The sequence below is a fragment of the Callorhinus ursinus genome, unplaced genomic scaffold, assembly GCF_003265705.2.
Source record: "Callorhinus ursinus isolate GAN/ISIS: 27379988/994484 unplaced genomic scaffold, GSC_fseal_2.0 scaffold7, whole genome shotgun sequence".
In the NCBI taxonomy this organism is placed as follows: domain Eukaryota; kingdom Metazoa; phylum Chordata; class Mammalia; order Carnivora; family Otariidae; genus Callorhinus; species Callorhinus ursinus.
The window spans coordinates 28,398,506-28,416,596 of NW_027397069.1; the positions used below are offsets into that span (position 1 = coordinate 28,398,506).

Sequence of the window (18,091 nt, forward strand, 5' to 3'; positions counted from 1 at the left end):
TTTGTGTATACCTCTTTGCCAAAATCCCCAGTTGCTGTCTTTGTCTAAATACAAGTCCCTGCATTAAGTTACCCCTGTTTCCCCGGGAGGAAACTTTTGTAACCAGCTTGAATATATAAACTCATAAATAGTTGAACTTTAGCAGTTATGATATTTTAATGTATTAAATTAGTTATAAAACAAACTCCACTTTATATGAATATTAGTGTATACATTTTAAAATACTGAACTTTTCCTGACTCCCCAATTTTATATTATTTCAGTATCTTCACATGCAAGTTCAACATCAATGCCCGTGTGTCCTCACTAGAGCCAGTTTTTAAGTCATCATTTTCTTGAACACCTCATCTCGATTACTTGAGGTAGAGCACTGTTTGCATCAGGGGCGATGCTGCCTCTGGGGTTTTTCTCCAAAGCCATCTGAAGTACTTATTTGGCTGAACTTGAGATGGTTGGTATCTTTCAAAAGCTTCTCTACCGTACCAGCACTTGAAAGTGGGAGGTCATTCCACATCCACATTCCACAGGAATCATGACTAAATGTGCTAAATTTCCTTCACCACCATCCCCCCAAAGCATATTCTCTCTGGTGATTTCTGAAAGCCAACACTGGTATTGATTGAAGATTTCAATTCCAAACATTATTCTGTTTTTTAAAATACAGTAATTAGGGGTGAACTTTGAATAGATCCTGAATATAAGGTCACTCCCTCTCAGCTTGGGAGGGGTGTGTGTGTGTGTGTGTGTGTGTGTTTGTATACACATATGCATATATATGGGGGTGAGGGAAGAGGAGAGGGAGGTGGCAATGCCCTAGATTCTTAAAGATGTTACTGTTTGTTTTAAGGTATTTTGAGACTCTTGAGGCATAGTTGAACAGCATTCCTGAAAATGTGTACTCAATTACCCTGCTAGCCTGCAGCATAATAAAGTGTCCATTTTACTACATCCTTGACAGCATTACTATTAATGTTTTTTTTTAAATCCTTATATCTTATAAATAAGTGTCCCAGCCAATATTGAGCTGAGATGTCCCCTGTCATTCTAATTATCAGGGGTCTTGGGTGGTCGGCAGGGTCTCTTTCAGTCACATGGATTGTCCTTTCTGCTTTCCTGTTCCTACCTTTGTCGTCTCTGGGGCTCCAGCCTGCCCCTTCTCCCCTTTTCCTCATATACATTTCCTGGTAGGTATAATCAACCGGGCTTGATGGACACGCCATTCTCCACATACACGTGTTAATTAGGTACACCTGTGTGTGCCCGTGGCGATTGCAGTTAAAAAGGGGGACCACTTACAAAACCCGTGCACACTTTCATCCTTTCAGATCCTTAGACCTGCGTGCATCGATACCTCGTTTAATAAGAAGCCAAAAGACGAGGCTAAACGTGTTGGTTTGTACAAGAGCTTTGTAGTGAGCTGGGATGGAATTAAATCATGAATAAGTTCTGGGGCATTTAAACTCTATTACTTGTCTACTTGTGCCATTTTCCCATTGCAGCTGCCTCTGATACCAGGGATAGGTGGGAAAAAGTCTATTTCCATTGTCTGTGCCATTAGTCTTGTTTTGACCTGGTTGGTGATTTCTATTTTAAGGCATTTTCTCCAAGAAGGGAAGCCTATAGAGGCTATTCTTGACTACTTGCTTGCTGTAAAGATCCAGAAAGTAAGACCCACATTTTGTAAATATACCTCCTTTTCCATAAAAAGATGGCATTATTGCTTTATATGTTTGTAATGTGTCAGGGTTTCCAGATGTATCATTTGGCTGTCTCATCCTCTTTGGGTCAAGTTGTCTTGTCTCCGAAATTTGGTGTATTCCACCACTGTGAGGTATCATTATAAGAATAACTGTGGTGAACATTTTGTGAAATCAAAAGCAAGGTCCAGCTGGTAGCAGAGAAGATTAATCTGTTTGAGAATGGGAAACATTAGTGCATATTTTAAAATCTGTAATGAGCACAGGGACATTTGCCTCAGTACCCGGCATGAGTCTTTGGTCGAGGGTGAAGATTCAAATTAACGTTCTTTCCCCCTAAGAGTCTATAACACATGTTTTCCTTTAATGTATTGTGAATGTGCGACTTTAATATTGTAAATCAGCCACTGAATAATAATAATTTAAAACCAAAAGAACAAAAAAAATTCTAATCATGAGGTAGAAAACATAAGCCTGAAACAGTTACCTCTTTTTTTTGTTAATTCACTAATGCTGGGGCACCTGGGTGGCTTAGTAGGTTGAGCAACTGCCTTCAGCTCGGGTCATGATCCCAGGATCCTGGGATCGAGCCCCACATGGGGCTTCTTGCTCAGCGGGAAGCCTGCTTCTCCCTCTCCCTCTGCCTGCTATCCTACCTGCTTGTGCTCTCTCTCTCTGTCAAATAAATAAATCTTTAAAAAAAATAAATTCACTAATGCTGTGATAATAGTTTTGGCTTATTAATTTTTGTGAAGAATGAGAAACAAAATAATAGACAAAATTGGGTCTCATCAACAGCATTAATACTGAATTCAGTTTCCTACAACTAATGAGCGGGATTTATTTTTTTTAGTACAAATTTAGATTTACTCTTTGGCAGATTGTACCCAAACATTCCATATTCCCACCTCAGTCCCACCCCTGCACAGTTTCCCCCAGTATTGAAGGCTTGCATTAGTGCCGCACACTGGTGACACTTAATGACTTAATTAGCCTGTATCGATACAGTTAGTATTATCATTGCATTGAGGTTGTTCACTCTGTCCAGTTCTGTGGGTTTTGACAAATGCAGAGTGACACGTATCCATCCACCACTGCAGTAACATACAGACGAGTTTCACTGCCCTCAACATCCGCTGTGCTTCGCTTATTTGTCCCTCCCTTCCCCCAAGCCTCTGGCAACCACTGATCTTTTTACTGTCTCTATAGTTTTGTCTTTTCCAAAATGACATATAGTTGGAATCATATGATTTATTTTTAAGACCTCTTTGCATGCTTTGTAAGGATTCAGTGTAACAGCAGTTGTAAAAATAAATAAATAAATAAGGGAAAAAACTGACTTCCTAGACTCCATTTTGACATTTGTTTTAGGGACACTGCTTCTTTTATATCATTTGGCCAGGGAAATAGGATTTCAGTGGCTTAATATCTTCAGCACAATATTTGCGTCTAGCAAATGTGATGAGTATTCACTGATTATATATGTGGTAAAACAAAATATTTATTTGCTAAATATCTGTGTGTTTACATGTAACATATAACACGTTGTGTTCATGTCCAGACATTTCTGTTAATCTTTTCATTGCTTCATTTCATTGTCTGCTGTTAAAAAAAAAAAAATGCATTGAATGGATCCCCTCTATCCTTCACCACCGTAGAGGAGGAGAGAAGCCACCCCACCTCCTTCTACCCGAACTTCACAGTACACACGTGTCAAACCAGAGTTTCAGTTTTGCGGTCTGCTCTTAACATAGATTCTCATTGCTTCGGATAAATATTATGAAAGTCCTGGGAAATAAATAGATCATAGAAAAGCATGACAACTAGGAAATAAGGACAATTTGGGATAAATTTAAATGTGTATTGAACCCTTTTTTAAAAGGCTACCATTTTCTGGGTGATGTGTATGAAGGAGGACACTTGTTATGATGAGCACTGGGTGTTACATGTAAGTGACGAATCACTAAATTCTACTCCTGAAACCGGTATTACGCTATATGTTAACTGATGAGAACTTAAGTAAAATTTCAAAAAAAGTTTTTCAAAAAAAATAAAAAAGGCTATCCTTTTCAATTCAGTTGTGAAAGCACAAAAACGGAAATGTAAAAGCACATAGTCCATTATGTTATGCATATGTTCTGAATTTTCTTAAGGAATCAATTATTTCTTTCTAACATTTGAGATATTGAGATCACGCAGTTGATATTCCTTCACATATCTTCACCTGCATGCAGTGGATAGCTTATTTAATACTTTCCAAGCCAAGGTCCACATTGTCATGGTAGAATATTTCCAGTTGTTTCCTTTTATTCTCTTATCTGTAGTTTTAGAGGGATGACAGTTTATCTCTCCTTTTCTTTAGTATACTTGGCTTTAATTTTTTTTTTTTTTGGTTGGGTTTTATAAATACACACTTTGGGGCACCGGGGTGGCTCAGTGTGTTAAGCTTCAGACTCTTGATTTCAGCTCAGGTCCTGCTCTCATGGTCCTGGGATCAAGCCCCGCCTTAGACTCTGCCCTCCTCAGTGGGGAGTCAGCTTGAGTTTCTCCTCTCCTTCTGCCCCTTCCCCCATCCCTTCACCCCTGCACACATGCATGTATATGTGTGCACGTGCTCTCTCTCTCTCTCTCAAATAAGTTTTCAAAAAAAAAAGACACCCTTTCATAGCATTTGTGTTTAAGAGTTTGCCCTTGAGGGGCGCCTGGGTGGCTCAGTTGGTTAAGCGACTGCCTTCGGCTCAGGTCATGATCCTGGAGTCCCGGGATCGAGTCCCACATCGGACTCCCTGCTTGGCGGGGAGTCTGGTTCTCCCTATGATCCTCTTCCTCTCATGCTCTCTATCTCTCATTCTCTCTCTCTCTCTCTCAAATAAATAAATAATATCTTTAAAAAAAAAAAAGAGTTTGCCCTTGAACATGTGGAGTAAAATAGGAAGATCACTGGGCTGAAAGCAAGACAAATGATGACAAAAGGGCGTATGTAAGATGAATCTTGAAAAATAGGCTTTCCTTTTTAGGGTGCCTAGGTGGCTCAGTCGGTTAAGCATCTGCCTTCGGCTTAGGTCATGATCCCAGGGTCCTGGGATTGAGCCCCACATCCGGCTCACTGCTCAGCGGAGAGCCTGCTTCTCCCTCTCCATCTGCTCACCCTGCTTGTGTGTGTGCATGTGTGCTCTCTCTCTCTGTCAAATAAATAAATAAAATATTAAAAAAAGAAAAATAGGCTTTCCTTTTTAGTAAAATAAAACAGTAGAGAAGAAAGTGCAGTGCATGCTCTGTTTACAAGTGGTTGTTTGGTGACTTTTACACTCAGAGCAAAAATGGCCAGAGGTGTAGCTTGCTTGCATTCAGAATTGGTGCTCATAACTCTAAAATTTCATTTATTTATGAGGGAAACCAAGGCACAAAAACTAAGGCATGTATGTACTGTGTGCTTTGTATAAAAAAAAGGAATTTAGCTCATTAATTAAATGTACTTGCATCTAAAATAATGCTGTATAACTTAAAAGCTTCAATGATCAAGGATATAGAATCATAGATATGGTTTATTTCCTTTTTTTACATGAAGCGCACAGTTCATTTCCTTAATCACGTACCCCCCAAAAAAAATACATGTTCAATTAATCACCACATCAGACAGTGAAACTTATATAAACTAATTTTCCTTTGAGACTCAAGAAACAAATAATGCTCTGCTGTTTCATCCCCTGGTAAGACTGGAAAGAATGGTCAACATCCCAAAATAATTAATATAACTATATATTGTCATAATGGATACAAGCTGACTATGGATTGATGTGGGTTATTTGTATTGTGGTATTAAGAAATCAAATCAATTGTTTTTATAGATCATCCTATTATGGGTCAATCTAGTTAAGCAAAAAAAAAAAAAATAGTGTCAAATGACCGTCTTCTAAATTTTAAGAGATGTGTTTGTTTAAAATCATGTGGGCTCTAAAAATCTTGTAATATTTGGACTTGTTTAGCTACTTTTATAGTGTATATATATCTGTTTGGTTGATTAACAAACACTTCACCTATACAATATAGTGGCTGTATTTATGCAGCCCTGCATCAGAATATCTTATGTGCAGTGCATTGAGTCAAGTCACTTCTGAGAGTTACAGTCATAGGTTGTGTTGGAATTTTTAGTTTTTTTTTAATATTCATTTATTTTAGAGATAGAGTGAGGGGAGCGGGAGACGGAGAGAGAAAGAGAAGCAGACTCCCCATTGAGTGACACGGGGCTGACATCAAGAGTTGGACACTCAAATAACTGAGCCACCCAGGCACCCCTGGAATTTTTAGTTCTAAGAGGGGGAGCTCATTTGCTTCTATCCCACACTAACCAGTATTACTTAAAAGCACTTAATGCCCTTAAAACAATCTATAAAACAATGGTATGAGTTTGGAATTATATTACTCTTTTGTAGGTAGATAAACTCACACCTAGAGAATTTTAATGATGATACCAAGATGACACAGCTAGTAAGTGACAGGGTAAGTCATGATTTCTTTTGTGTCCAAATCAAATTTTCGTTCTATAATAACCACACTGCAACTTATAAAGCAAAGGTTATCCTAACAGTTAAAACCACGAGCTGTGTAATGTTAGGTCATTTTATAATCTTTTCTTAAAACTACCATGAGATTATTTCTCAACAAGTTTATAAAGATAAAATTAAATATAATTTGTTTAAATGCTGGCTGGCTGGATGAGTAGAAGAGTGGATAGATAAATGGATAGTTGGAACATCCTGTCTGTGTGTGTGTGTGTGTGTGTGTGTGTGCACGCGCGCGCAAGTGTGTAAAGGCTCTGCTTCTCTAAAAATCCTTGGTGCCATTAAAGATGAAACAGACAGCATGTAAATCATGGATAACACTTAGCAGAATATTGTCTAAACAGAATATTGTCTATGACTACATATAAGAATTTCTTGCAGGCTTTCCAAAGAGATTGTGTCCGGGCATTTTTTCCTCTCTTGGGAAGATTACCAGGCGTTTAAAAGACATGACCAATATTAAAAGCACTTTATAGTCATTGCCAGACCATAATAAAATGCAGCTGATGATAATGACTGACTATAAGAAACACATCTAATACTATGGGCACCAGCATGTAGGAGGTTTTAGATTCATTTTTATATTCACTCAACAAAATGCCCAGAGCTAAAGTTCTATTTTAAGATGTTAATTCAGGAAAAAGATTATCTTATTAGGAAAGCTCATGTGTAATCCCCAGATCACTGGAAGGAATATGTTCACTAGAATATTATGTATAATATTTTATTGAGTGGATATTATGATTAAAATTGGCTTTCAGACTTTTGAAGAAAATAATATGTGGCAATATAATCCTGTTTGTATTTATCTTTAGATTTTCACATATATATTTTATTAATTATATTGTTACATTTATCTTGTTGCTGTTGGTATGTATTTATGCAGTAATTTGTTAGGACATTTTATTTTTAAAAATATTTTATTATTACCCTTTCAAGGAATAATAGGTAATCCTTTGGAAAGATCGTATGTATGTTATCATTTACGTTACAAAATGTTTCTACAGTGATGACTTATACCTCAGCCCGTGGTTTGTAAACCTATGTGGGAATCCTGTGTCTAACTAGACAGGTAGGAGGGGATAAATTTGTGGTGGAAATAGTCATTATTTCCAAAATTAGAATTCCAGATTTATCTAATGCTGAAAAAAAGAAAAATCAAGACTATTTTTGATGATAGCATGTACTTCATGAAGTATTTTATTATTCTAATGATAAATCAGTTGAGATACTTTATGAAATTAATTATTCTCATTCTCTTTGACGGAAGTCCAGTATTTGTTTAAAATCTGTGTATGTTTAGGAATATTGTTTCTTTTAATGATGTTGAATATATTAAGTGTTTGATCATCGTTTCCACATCAGGACATCAACAGCAAAATTCAGCTAAAGTCATCACTCCCAGACAAAAATCTTGGTGGGCTTTTATTTAAACAAACAACAACAGGGGCACTTAGTTGGCCCTGTGATGAGTAGTCCATCAGTGTCGTAGCAAGAATTGAGTCATTAGTAATCAAGGGTAAAATTTTAGCCTGGAATCCTTTCTTTGTTTTGTTTGTTTTTTTTAACAGAAATTTCTCTATGGTGCTTAAAACTTCTGACTTTTCTTTATTTCTAATCTTTTCAGCATTCCTACCCCTTATATGTTTCCTGGTAACATACCATATCTTCTCTCTCTCAGATACTTGTGTAGTTATTCATTGTATCATGCTTTGCTTTACTGCACTTCACAGATACTGCTGGGTTGTTTTTTTTTTTTTCTTAAACCAATTGGGGTTTGTGGCAAACCTGTCTCTAAGCAAACCTCTTGGTGCCACTTCTCCAATAGCATTTGCTCACTTTGTGTCTCTGTGTCACATTTTGGTAATTTTCACAACATTTAAAACTTTTCATTATTAAATTTGTTGTGGTGATCTGAGATCAGTGATCTTTGACGTTACTATTGTACTTGGTTTGGGGCGCCGCAAATTGCACCCATATAGGACAGCATACTTAATCAGTAAATGTTGTGTGTGCTCTGACTCCTCCACCCATCAGCTGTTCCCCGTCTCTCTCCCTCTGCTTGGGCATCTCTATTCCCTGAGACACAACAATATTGGAATTAGGCCAGTTAGTAATCCTATAGTGGCCTCTGCGTATCCAGGTGAAAGGAAGAGGCACATGTCTCTCACTGTCAATCCAGCGCTAGAAATGCGTCAGCTTAGTGAAGGAGGCTTGTCAAAAGCCACGACAGGTTGAAAGCTAGGCTTCTTGTACCAAACAGTTAGCCAAGTTGTGAATGCAAAGGAAACATTCTTGAAGGAAATTGAAAGTGTTAGCCAGTGAACACATGAATGGTAGGAAAGTGAAACAGCCTTATTGCTGATAGGGAGAAAGTTTTAGTGGTCTGGATAGAAGATCAAACCAGCCACAACATTCCCTTAAGCCAAAGCTTAATTCAGAGCAAGGCCCTAACTCTTGAATTCTCTGAAAACTGAAAGAGGTAAGGAAGCTACAGAAGAAAATTTGAAGCTAGGTTGGTTCATGAGGTGTAAGGAAAGAAGTCATCTCCAGAACATAAAAGCGTGAGGGGAAACAGCAAACACTGATGGAGAGAAGCTGCAGCAATTCTCCAGAAGATCTGGCTCAGATCATTCATGAAGGTGGCTATACTAAACAACAGATTTTCAACATAGACAAACAATCTTCTCTTGGAAGAAGATGCTGTCTGGGACTTTCATAGGTGAAGAGAAGTCAGTGTCTGGCTTCAGAGGACAGGCTGATTCCAGTTAGAAGCTAAAGCAGCTGGTGACTCAAGTTGAAGCCTATGCCCATTGACCATTCCAAAAATCCTACAGCCCTTAAGAATTATGCTAAATCTACTCTGTGTTCCAAAAATGGAACAACAAAGCCTGGATGACAGCACCTCTGTGTACAATACGGTTTCCTGAATCTTTTACGCCCACTGTTGAGACCTACTGGTCAGGAAAAAGATTCCTTTCACAATATGACTGCTCATTGGCAGTGCATCTGGTCACCCAGGAGCACTGATGGAGACGTGTAAAGAGGTTAATGGTGTTTTTATCCCTGCTAATACAGCATCCATTCTGCAGCCCATGAATCAAGGAGTCATTTCAACTTTCAAGTCTTATTATTTAAGAAATACAGTTTGCAAGGCTGCATCTGCCGTGGACAGCGATTCCTCTGATGGATCTAGGCTAAATAAATTGAAAACCTTCTGGAAAGGATTCACCATTCTAGTTGCCATTAACAGCATTCGTGATCCCTGGGAAGAGGCCAAAATATCAACATTCACAGGAGTTTGGAGGAAGTTGATTCCAACCGTCATGGATGACTTTGAGGGGCTCAAGACTTCAGTGGCAGAAGTAATTGCAGATGTGGTGGAAGTAGCAAGAGAACTAGAATTAAAAGTGAAGGTTAGCATTTTTTTTTAGCAATAAAGTATTTTTAAATTAAGGTATATACATTGTTTTTGTAGACATAATGGTAATGTACACTTGATAGACTACAGTTATTGTGTAAACATAACTTTTCTAAGCACTGGAAAGCCAAAAAATTCACTTGACATGCTCTATTACAACATTCACTTTATTGCCACGGTCTGGAGCTGAACCCACAATATGTCTGATGTACACCTGTAGGCCTTTTATTTAATTTCTAGCTGCTCCAAATACTTCTCACTTGGTATTTTCCTCGGTCTCTCAGAGCTCTTGTTGTCGCTCTTGGCCATCTGCTATGTTCCTATCACCTCACTGCCGCTACGTATTGATGGATTCTTACCTCAGAACCAATGCATTTCAATTTTCACCTTTCTGAAAGTAAGGAGATGAATTCCAAATGATGATTTCAGAATCAAGTCTTTCAGGTCTTTTCTCTTTCCTAAAAGAAGGAGCAAAAGTATGCCATGGATGTTTTGAAACCATATTTAAGTAGTATTGCTAGCTTGCCACATATGTATGTGCAGCCTGAAGCTACAGGGTGGCTTTACCTGCCACATCCCCATAGGAGAGATACATATGGGCTGTGAGGATATGTTAGGTCAATACTGTAAACAGGTGAATGGTACAATAAAGATTTTGTTCTCGTTATACTGATAAGGCTTTGTTTGGGGACATATTGGCTGCATTCTACCTGCTACCTATGAAGAAGGAACCGACATGTGCCTCTGCAGTGGGGATCCTTATAACTTCATGCATAATGTGTCCAATGTTCCAAAGACGATGTGTGTAGTCCAAGGGTTGGGTTTACCTAATTTTTATAATCATTTTCTGTATTTTGGTTTAAGCTCATGTAAAAGCTAAGTAGTTCTCACATATTTGAAAATACCTAGGGACTCTTAATATTTGGTCCTCATTGCTTTCCTAGGATATGCAACAGAATTATAAGAGGAACACTCTTCTTCTGTTGTTATAAAACTGCTTAAGGAATAAATATTTTTCTTAGGGAGGGATTAAGCAGTTACCTACAAAAGGTGGACTCCTGTTCATAATCTAGAAAAGTTGAAGTCATTTACAAAGCTCAGTACACTTGATGTCTCAGAAGCCATCTCTACAAATAAGCTCCATATTTACCAGCTCTTGTATTGTCACAATCCATTAGTCTTTTGTTTACATTATGAAATGTTCCCACGGTGATGACTTACACCTCAGCCCTCGGTTTGTAAACCTATGTAGAAACCTTGTGTCTAACTAGATAGAATAATCGCTGTTTCCAAAATTAGAATTCTGGACGTACCTAATACAGTAAGAAGAGAGAAACTAATCAAGACTATATTTGAGGTCAAACAGTGTTTCATGACGTGCTTAATAACATATTTTATAATTTTAATGACAGACCATTTGGGATATTTTATAAAAGCAGCCTCGAGAAAGAATTTCTATGTGGGTATAACATACTAATAAGAAATATATTAGATTGTTCTAAAAAGAAATCAAATGAGGGGCACCTGGGTAGTTCAGTCATTAAGCGTCTGCCTTCAGCTCAGGTCATGATCCCAGAGTCCTGGGATTGAGCCTGGCATCGGGGTCCTTGCTCAGTGGGAGGTCTGTTTCTCCCTCTCCCACTCCCCCTGCTTGTGTTCCCTCTCTCCGTCAAATAAATAAATAAAATCTTTAAAAAAAAATAAAGAAGAAAATAAATGATAATGCTGGGAATCAATTGAAATACTGTTCTAGTTAGAAAAGTAGATAATGCTAATAGCTTTTTCAAGAGTACCTCAGTTGATGGTGTTTGTGGGGTTTTTTGTTTCTTAAATATCTGAAAAGATTTAAAAAGTTATTTCTCAGTTTCAACACATAGAGCGAAATCTTGGCACGGAGAATTTCATGCAGTAGATATTTTGGATGGTTTATTTTTATATTTTCTAATTTTCTTCTTTTTTTGTGGGTAAGTAATCATCTTAGCTTAGAAACAAAAAAAATAAAACATCAACCCATTTCCCTTTTTAGTTGATCCGGTACCATTGTTGACCTGTTATCTTGTTGAATAGAATTCCCTTGTACTACTGCCTCTTGTACATTTTGAATGGAGCTATAATTTATATTCTACAAAGAAAGGTTTTAAGAAACATGTTTTCCTTGTGTATGCTCACATTTTAGGGGGAATAGCAAACCAAGATCTTTTATTAAACAAAGAATGAAATGAACTGATTTAATATAATTTTAGACATTGTTGTTCTCATACCATAATGAAGCTGAAAAAAAGTTTTTGGTCTTCGTGTAAAAGAACATCAGTGCCTATGTTAGCCTGGTGAAATTAGATATAACCAAAATAATCTGTCACAATCTAATTTTCTCTGTTAAGGCTAGCCTGACACATGCTAATAGAATTGTTAGGCCATTTTAGGCCTCGGAGGTGGGCATTCAATGAATACTTGTTGAATTTATGAATGAATAAGTGTAAGGATAAATTATATTCATGTCCAGTAATAAAATGTTGAGTCCGTTAGTCTGGGTAGAATCTTGGATTTATTATTGTTATTATTTAAAATTTGCTCATTAAAACTGAAAAGAATAAAAATGACCTTATACAAAATTATCTTTATGTTAAGTTAAATAAAATACTCATGAACAATTTAAAATTTCCAGAATAAGTTTTTTCTAAAATCATTATTTCCTAAAATGTTTGTTGTAGTCGTTGTGTACATTGTTTTAAGAAAAAAATATTATCACTAAGAGTTAAAACATAACTCAATTGTTAGAAAACATTTATATTTAATAATTTAGCAATTGTGCCCCTTTTCAGTGCTGGTCATGAGAATGGTGTGAGAGCTCTTGCACCGTATATGAAAGTTGAAATGTAGTGGTTTTTCCCAGTATTGTTGCTAGGTAATTTTATGCCTCCAGATTACGATAGTGTTGAGTAAGGGTTAGAACCATGAAATTGTAGAATTGTAGAGCTGGAAAGGATGTTTATCTGATCAGAATTCCCATCGCTTTATAACTGAGGAAAAATGAGACTCATAAATGCAGGATGGGTCAAGCCAACAACATGAATGCTTTTAATTAAAATATTATTTTAAATAAATAAGCTGGTGTATTTATACAGTTGTCAGTAGGTAATGCTTTGCATACTGCCCTTGTCTTTTAGAGATTTTATGTAAAACTGCTGTTCATTTTGGGCTTCTTGTGGCCTCTTTTCTCCTCCATGGAGCACTTGTTTCCCTGGATCTTAACAACTGTGGTGTCTCTCACAATAGGATGAAAATGTCTTTATAGCAGAGGCCTTGTTTTATACTGTTTTGTACTTTTGTACCTCAACTCTAATCATGATGACTGTCACAGGGCAGTTCTTCAAATATTTGGGGAATGAGTAGGGTCTCATAGCAATAAGAAAAATGAATAAGCACTCCAGTCATAAACCTTGCCATCTGTTAAATATGTGATTAACAGAGATCAATATGTGTCCCCTTTTTCTCCCCACAGTCTCCAAACGTCCACAACTACCCCGATATGGAAGCTGTTCCCCTGTTGCTAAATAATGTGAAAGGGGAGCCCCCAGAGGACTCGTTATCTGTAGATCACTTCCAAACACAAACTGAGCCAGTGGACTTGTCAATCAACAAAGCCAGGACATCCCCCACAGCCGTTTCATCCTCCCCGGTTTCCATGACAGCATCCGCCTCCTCGCCTTCTTCAACTTCAACCTCTTCATCGTCTTCTAGTCGTCCAGCCTCCTCCCCAACTGTTATCACATCAGTATCTTCAGCATCTTCTTCGTCAACAGTATTAACTCCAGGGCCCCTTGTAGCCTCCGCCTCTGGTGTGGGAGGCCAGCAGTTTTTGCACATTATCCATCCTGTACCGCCTTCAAGTCCCATGAATTTACAGTCTAACAAACTGAGTCACGTTCACCGCATCCCTGTGGTGGTACAGTCGGTGCCTGTTGTCTACACAGCTGTGCGGTCACCTGGAAATGTGAACAACACTATCGTAGTGCCGCTTTTGGAAGATGGGAGAAGCCATGGCAAAGGTAAGGGACACAAGCGAAGCTTTGATTTATTTCAGCACTAGAGGCAACTATGCCTTTTTTCAGTGAGCTGCCCCTAAACCATATGCAAGCACACCACATCCAAAGAGATTCTGTGCACAACACAGACGTCAGCTGATCAACACGGTTCAGTACGAACCAACTGCGTGTTGGCATTGGTATTTCCTTCAGTGTTCTTTAGCCTATATTTTTACGTATCAAGTCGATTAATGTTAGAATTCAAATGTCTTCATTTGCAAAATAATGTTTACCTTCAAATGCTCAGATGGAAAGGATAATCTATATTTAGCATAACTGCTTCTAAGTTGAGTCGCCATTAAAGTAATTCTAAAGTTAGGTGTTTGACTACAAAAGCCTCATGTAGCTTGAGGTCTTAGTGTAAGTTATTGTCATTTTAAATAACAGTGTGACTCAGTATGTTGGAATATTTCAAAATGCAATATTAAAATTCCCTTCTAGGATCTAGAAGGCAGGAAAATACTTGGCTACGTAACTCTATTTAATAATACCTGATTTTAAATAGTTGCCTATTTACATATGTTACCTGATTTTATAGAGGGCAGTTATGCAGTTGATCGTGAAGTTGCTCTCCTACCTCTAAGCTCTTATTTTTTTCCCCAATTTTTCCTACAAGGAATTAAAGTAGCATAATGCTGTCGATCTGTTTTTCCTTTATCATGAATCTACAAAATAAGCCACCCTTCTGTAGAAATGTAAAATGCCCATCATCATTGACTCATTCCCTCTAAAACTAAACACATATGCATGTATTTTGTCTTCAGGGCCAAGAAATGATGACTGTTTAAGACATACGTTGTATTATTTTTTTCTTTGATACCATATTACTACTGAGGCCCATCATTAAAATATGATTGTTGAATGCATAAACATTGCTTCTCATAAAATACTAGTAAACATGGATTTTTATAGTTCTTCTATAAGGTAGGATTCAATGCGTAGAAATAACAGTTGATTGTGAAGTTAGAGAAATTTTTGCAAACAGACTCTACAAAATTGCATCCATCTTTGGCAAGTTACTGTCTTATCTGCATCAAGTTTCTTCATAGCACATGAAATGAATTTTACCTCCTCAGTATTACCAAGTGAAAATATCACATGATTCACAGCACTAAGAGATTTTTAGACTGCAGACTTGAGATGTAGCCATTCCGTGCTTAATGTGGAGACCTCTGTCTTTTGTGCTGTTTCAGGCAAAGGCCATTAACTAGTCCCACCACCATCTTAGTGAATAGGTACAAGAAAAAGAGGTATGAAGTAATCGCTTGGATTTTATTTTAGTTGAACCCCCTCTGATGATACTAACACTTCTGATTAAAAGGACCTAACCAATTTGAATAATAACATAACTGAAGGCCACATTAGGTATTTATTTTCTTTCGTAATTTAAAGATGTATTTACAAATTTTTTAAGAACTAGAAATTAACAAAGAGCAAAAGGGAACCTTGCATATTGCATTACTTTATATATGTGTGTATGTGTATACCGTAGAATCCAGTCCTTGTACCATACCCCTTAAGGGAAATACTGCTTTAATTGTGAAGATGATTGATGAAGATTTTAATGTTGTTCATGACTTTTTTTTTTTGTACAATTTTGATGTACTAATGAAGGAAACAAAATAGATATCTCTTTTATGGGAGAGGTTATTTTTACTTAAGGTGATTGCTATAGAAAGTATATTGCCAAAATTTAATTTTCTGGGAACTGTATCTCTGCAGAAGAACTTTGTTCGACCCATGCTATAATTTGCTCTCAAGTGTATTTGTTAGTTTCATGCCGTGTTTTTTTACTCAGCAGTTTTCTCATGCCAAGAATAAAAAGTGATATAATCATAAATCCCCTGGATTGTGATATGGACATTAGGAGCATGAGATTCAGGATCCGGAATCTAGACTTAGCCCCCTAACTTACAGCTTTGGACTGGGAAGTGCTCTTCAAAGATTAAATGGGGATAATAACATGATCTATCTTTGAAGATTATTGAGGAGATTAAGTAAGAGCTTAATGTCTAGGTTAATCAACTATCGACAAAATGTTTGCAATTATTTATTATTATTTACCTCCACCCTGAAATACTCAAAGCAGTAATGTTCAGAAATTTTTTCTCTGTCGTATAAAAACAAAAGTTGGAAGGAAAAAAAATACCAAATTTACAAATGAAAAACTGCTCCCAAGAAATTAGTATAGAAATGCATCTGTAACTTGTTACTACAAGTTATAAGGTTTGAGCGTGTACTATGAGAAATTATCTGGAAACATCCCATATTTTCTATTTTTATTAGTTTGTATTATGTTTTTATAATCACCATATTATACAAATAGTGCTATAGCATTTTATAAGCATTTTTTTAATTGTTTAACTGATTAATTAGATTATGGTAAAAGTGTCTAGTGGAGGAGGCCTGCCTACCTCACAGAATGAATAAAAGAAAGGGCATTTCAGTAATTCTTCAGGCCTTTATTTTGCACATATGCAGCTGGGCACTGGGCCAACGATGAAATGGCTAAGTGATAAAGGGAGCCCCTATTCCATTCCATTGTAGGACTTGTATATCTGGTATGGATAAGCAAAAGAAAATATGATAGGGGAATTGGATTTTCAAAATGCTAATAATAAAATTACAAAACTAACTCCTACAAATGCAGATGATTGTACCGGCTAGTTATTTTTAAAGTTGTTATAACACATCTGGTCTCTGGTAGAGAAATCGTTTACCTTATCTATCATGTTACACAAAGACCTGTGAATGTACCCATTCATGCTTTAAGATGACGTATCACGTGAATTGAGTCATTTGTCCATTCAAGTATTTATTGAGCATCTGTCATGTAGTAAATATTTTATTGGTCCAAGGATACAGTGTTGAACAAAACAGATGCTGTTTCTATCTCAGGGTGCTTATAGTCTACTGGGAAGTATTGACATTAAACAAACAAACAAAAAATCGTATAATTAACTGATAATTATGGACATTCTGTGCTTAAGTTGGATTAAAATGTAGACGACTCATGGATTTGCCCAGGGGAGAGAGTTTAATTATAATTGCAGTTGGAGAAAGTTGTATTTGATAAAAGTATTTTCACAGTGGGTATTATATATGGTTAGAAATGTTTCCACTGTGATGCTCAGAGGGGGTGGTTAGGGTTTGGGGATGCGGTAGGGTGAAATGTTCACATGAATATGCTTGACTAACAGCAGAAGCATGTGAGAAAGCTTTCCATTGAGGATAGAAACTCAGCCCATCCAAGTATTTAAAGAATATTGGTCTAAAGGAATGACACGTTGTTAGCTAGCTCTGTGCACTGACGTATCTCACTTCAGCCTTGAACATGATATGTGATCTGAAGAAAACAGATACTCTGGAAGGTATAGCAAACAAACACAATTTAGGCTAGACCTCCGAAGAGGGAGGATGTCAGAGACGGTCTCCCAGGGAAGACATTTTCCCTCTTGATACCAAAAAGACAAAGTGGCAGTTAGCCTCCAAAGCGGTTGTGCTGAGAAATGGGAGCTCTCTATGTAGAGGGAAGAACAGCCAACGGACTGATCTGGCCCGAGTTTTGTTACTATGTAATCTGAGACACGTTATTTGTAAACAAGACCCTAAAGGGATTATTTGACCTTGTAAAGGAGTTTCAGTCCAGCCTGGGGAAGTTTTTGGTAGACTTCCCAGGAGATTTTCATTAGTTTTTACAGATACTTATTAGCAGAAAAGCGTAAGGGTCATAACAAATCCAAGCAAAGTTGTTCATGGTTTGTCATTGCCTGGATGAAGGCAAGTTTTGGAATGTCCCCTCCCTCTCTCCCTCCGTCCCTCCCATCCTTCCTTCCCTCCTTCCTGTGGGCATACTGTATGCCAAGTACAATTCAAGGTTCCAAGATGAGCAAGTGCCTACTGTAATGGGCCTTATTTTCTAACGTAAGGGGCAAACAGTGTATGTCAGATGGGGTAAGAGTGATGAAGAAAAATAAGCCATGATAAGGGGATGGGAAGACAGAGGAGAGGAGTGCAATTTTAGGTACAATCTGGCCCTACCTGAAATGTAAGGTATGGTAATATACTGATATGGTATATGATATACATATGGATAAGCAAAAGAAAACATGATAGGGGCGTTGGATTTTCAAAATACTAATAACAATATTACAAAACCATATACCAGTATGACAATAATACCTGGGGAAGACTTTTACAGAAAGAGAGAACTGAAACTTCACAGACCCCGAGGCATGAAGGGTGCATGGCTGGTGAGAGGAAGAACTACAAGGCAGCTGGTGGAACAGGAGGGGAGTGAACAATGGAAGAGCAGTGGATACGAGA

General features: G+C 37.4%; 1 protein-coding gene across 8 annotated transcripts in view; it reads left to right on the plus strand.

Moving 5' to 3' along the window:
• The window catches only part of KLF12 (KLF transcription factor 12), a 407,535-nt gene that overhangs the window by 254,874 nt on the left and 134,570 nt on the right, over positions 1-18,091 (plus strand). For 7 of the 8 annotated variants that reach the window (XM_073894448.1, XM_025874745.2, XM_025874747.2 and 4 more), the window contains one exon: positions 13,183-13,729. In XM_073894448.1, coding sequence (XP_073750549.1) covers positions 13,183-13,729 — 547 coding nt within the window. Of the gene's footprint in view, positions 1-6,130; positions 6,198-13,182; positions 13,730-18,091 lie in introns of all 8 variants that reach the window. The other variant, XM_025874749.2, reaches the window with a different exon arrangement.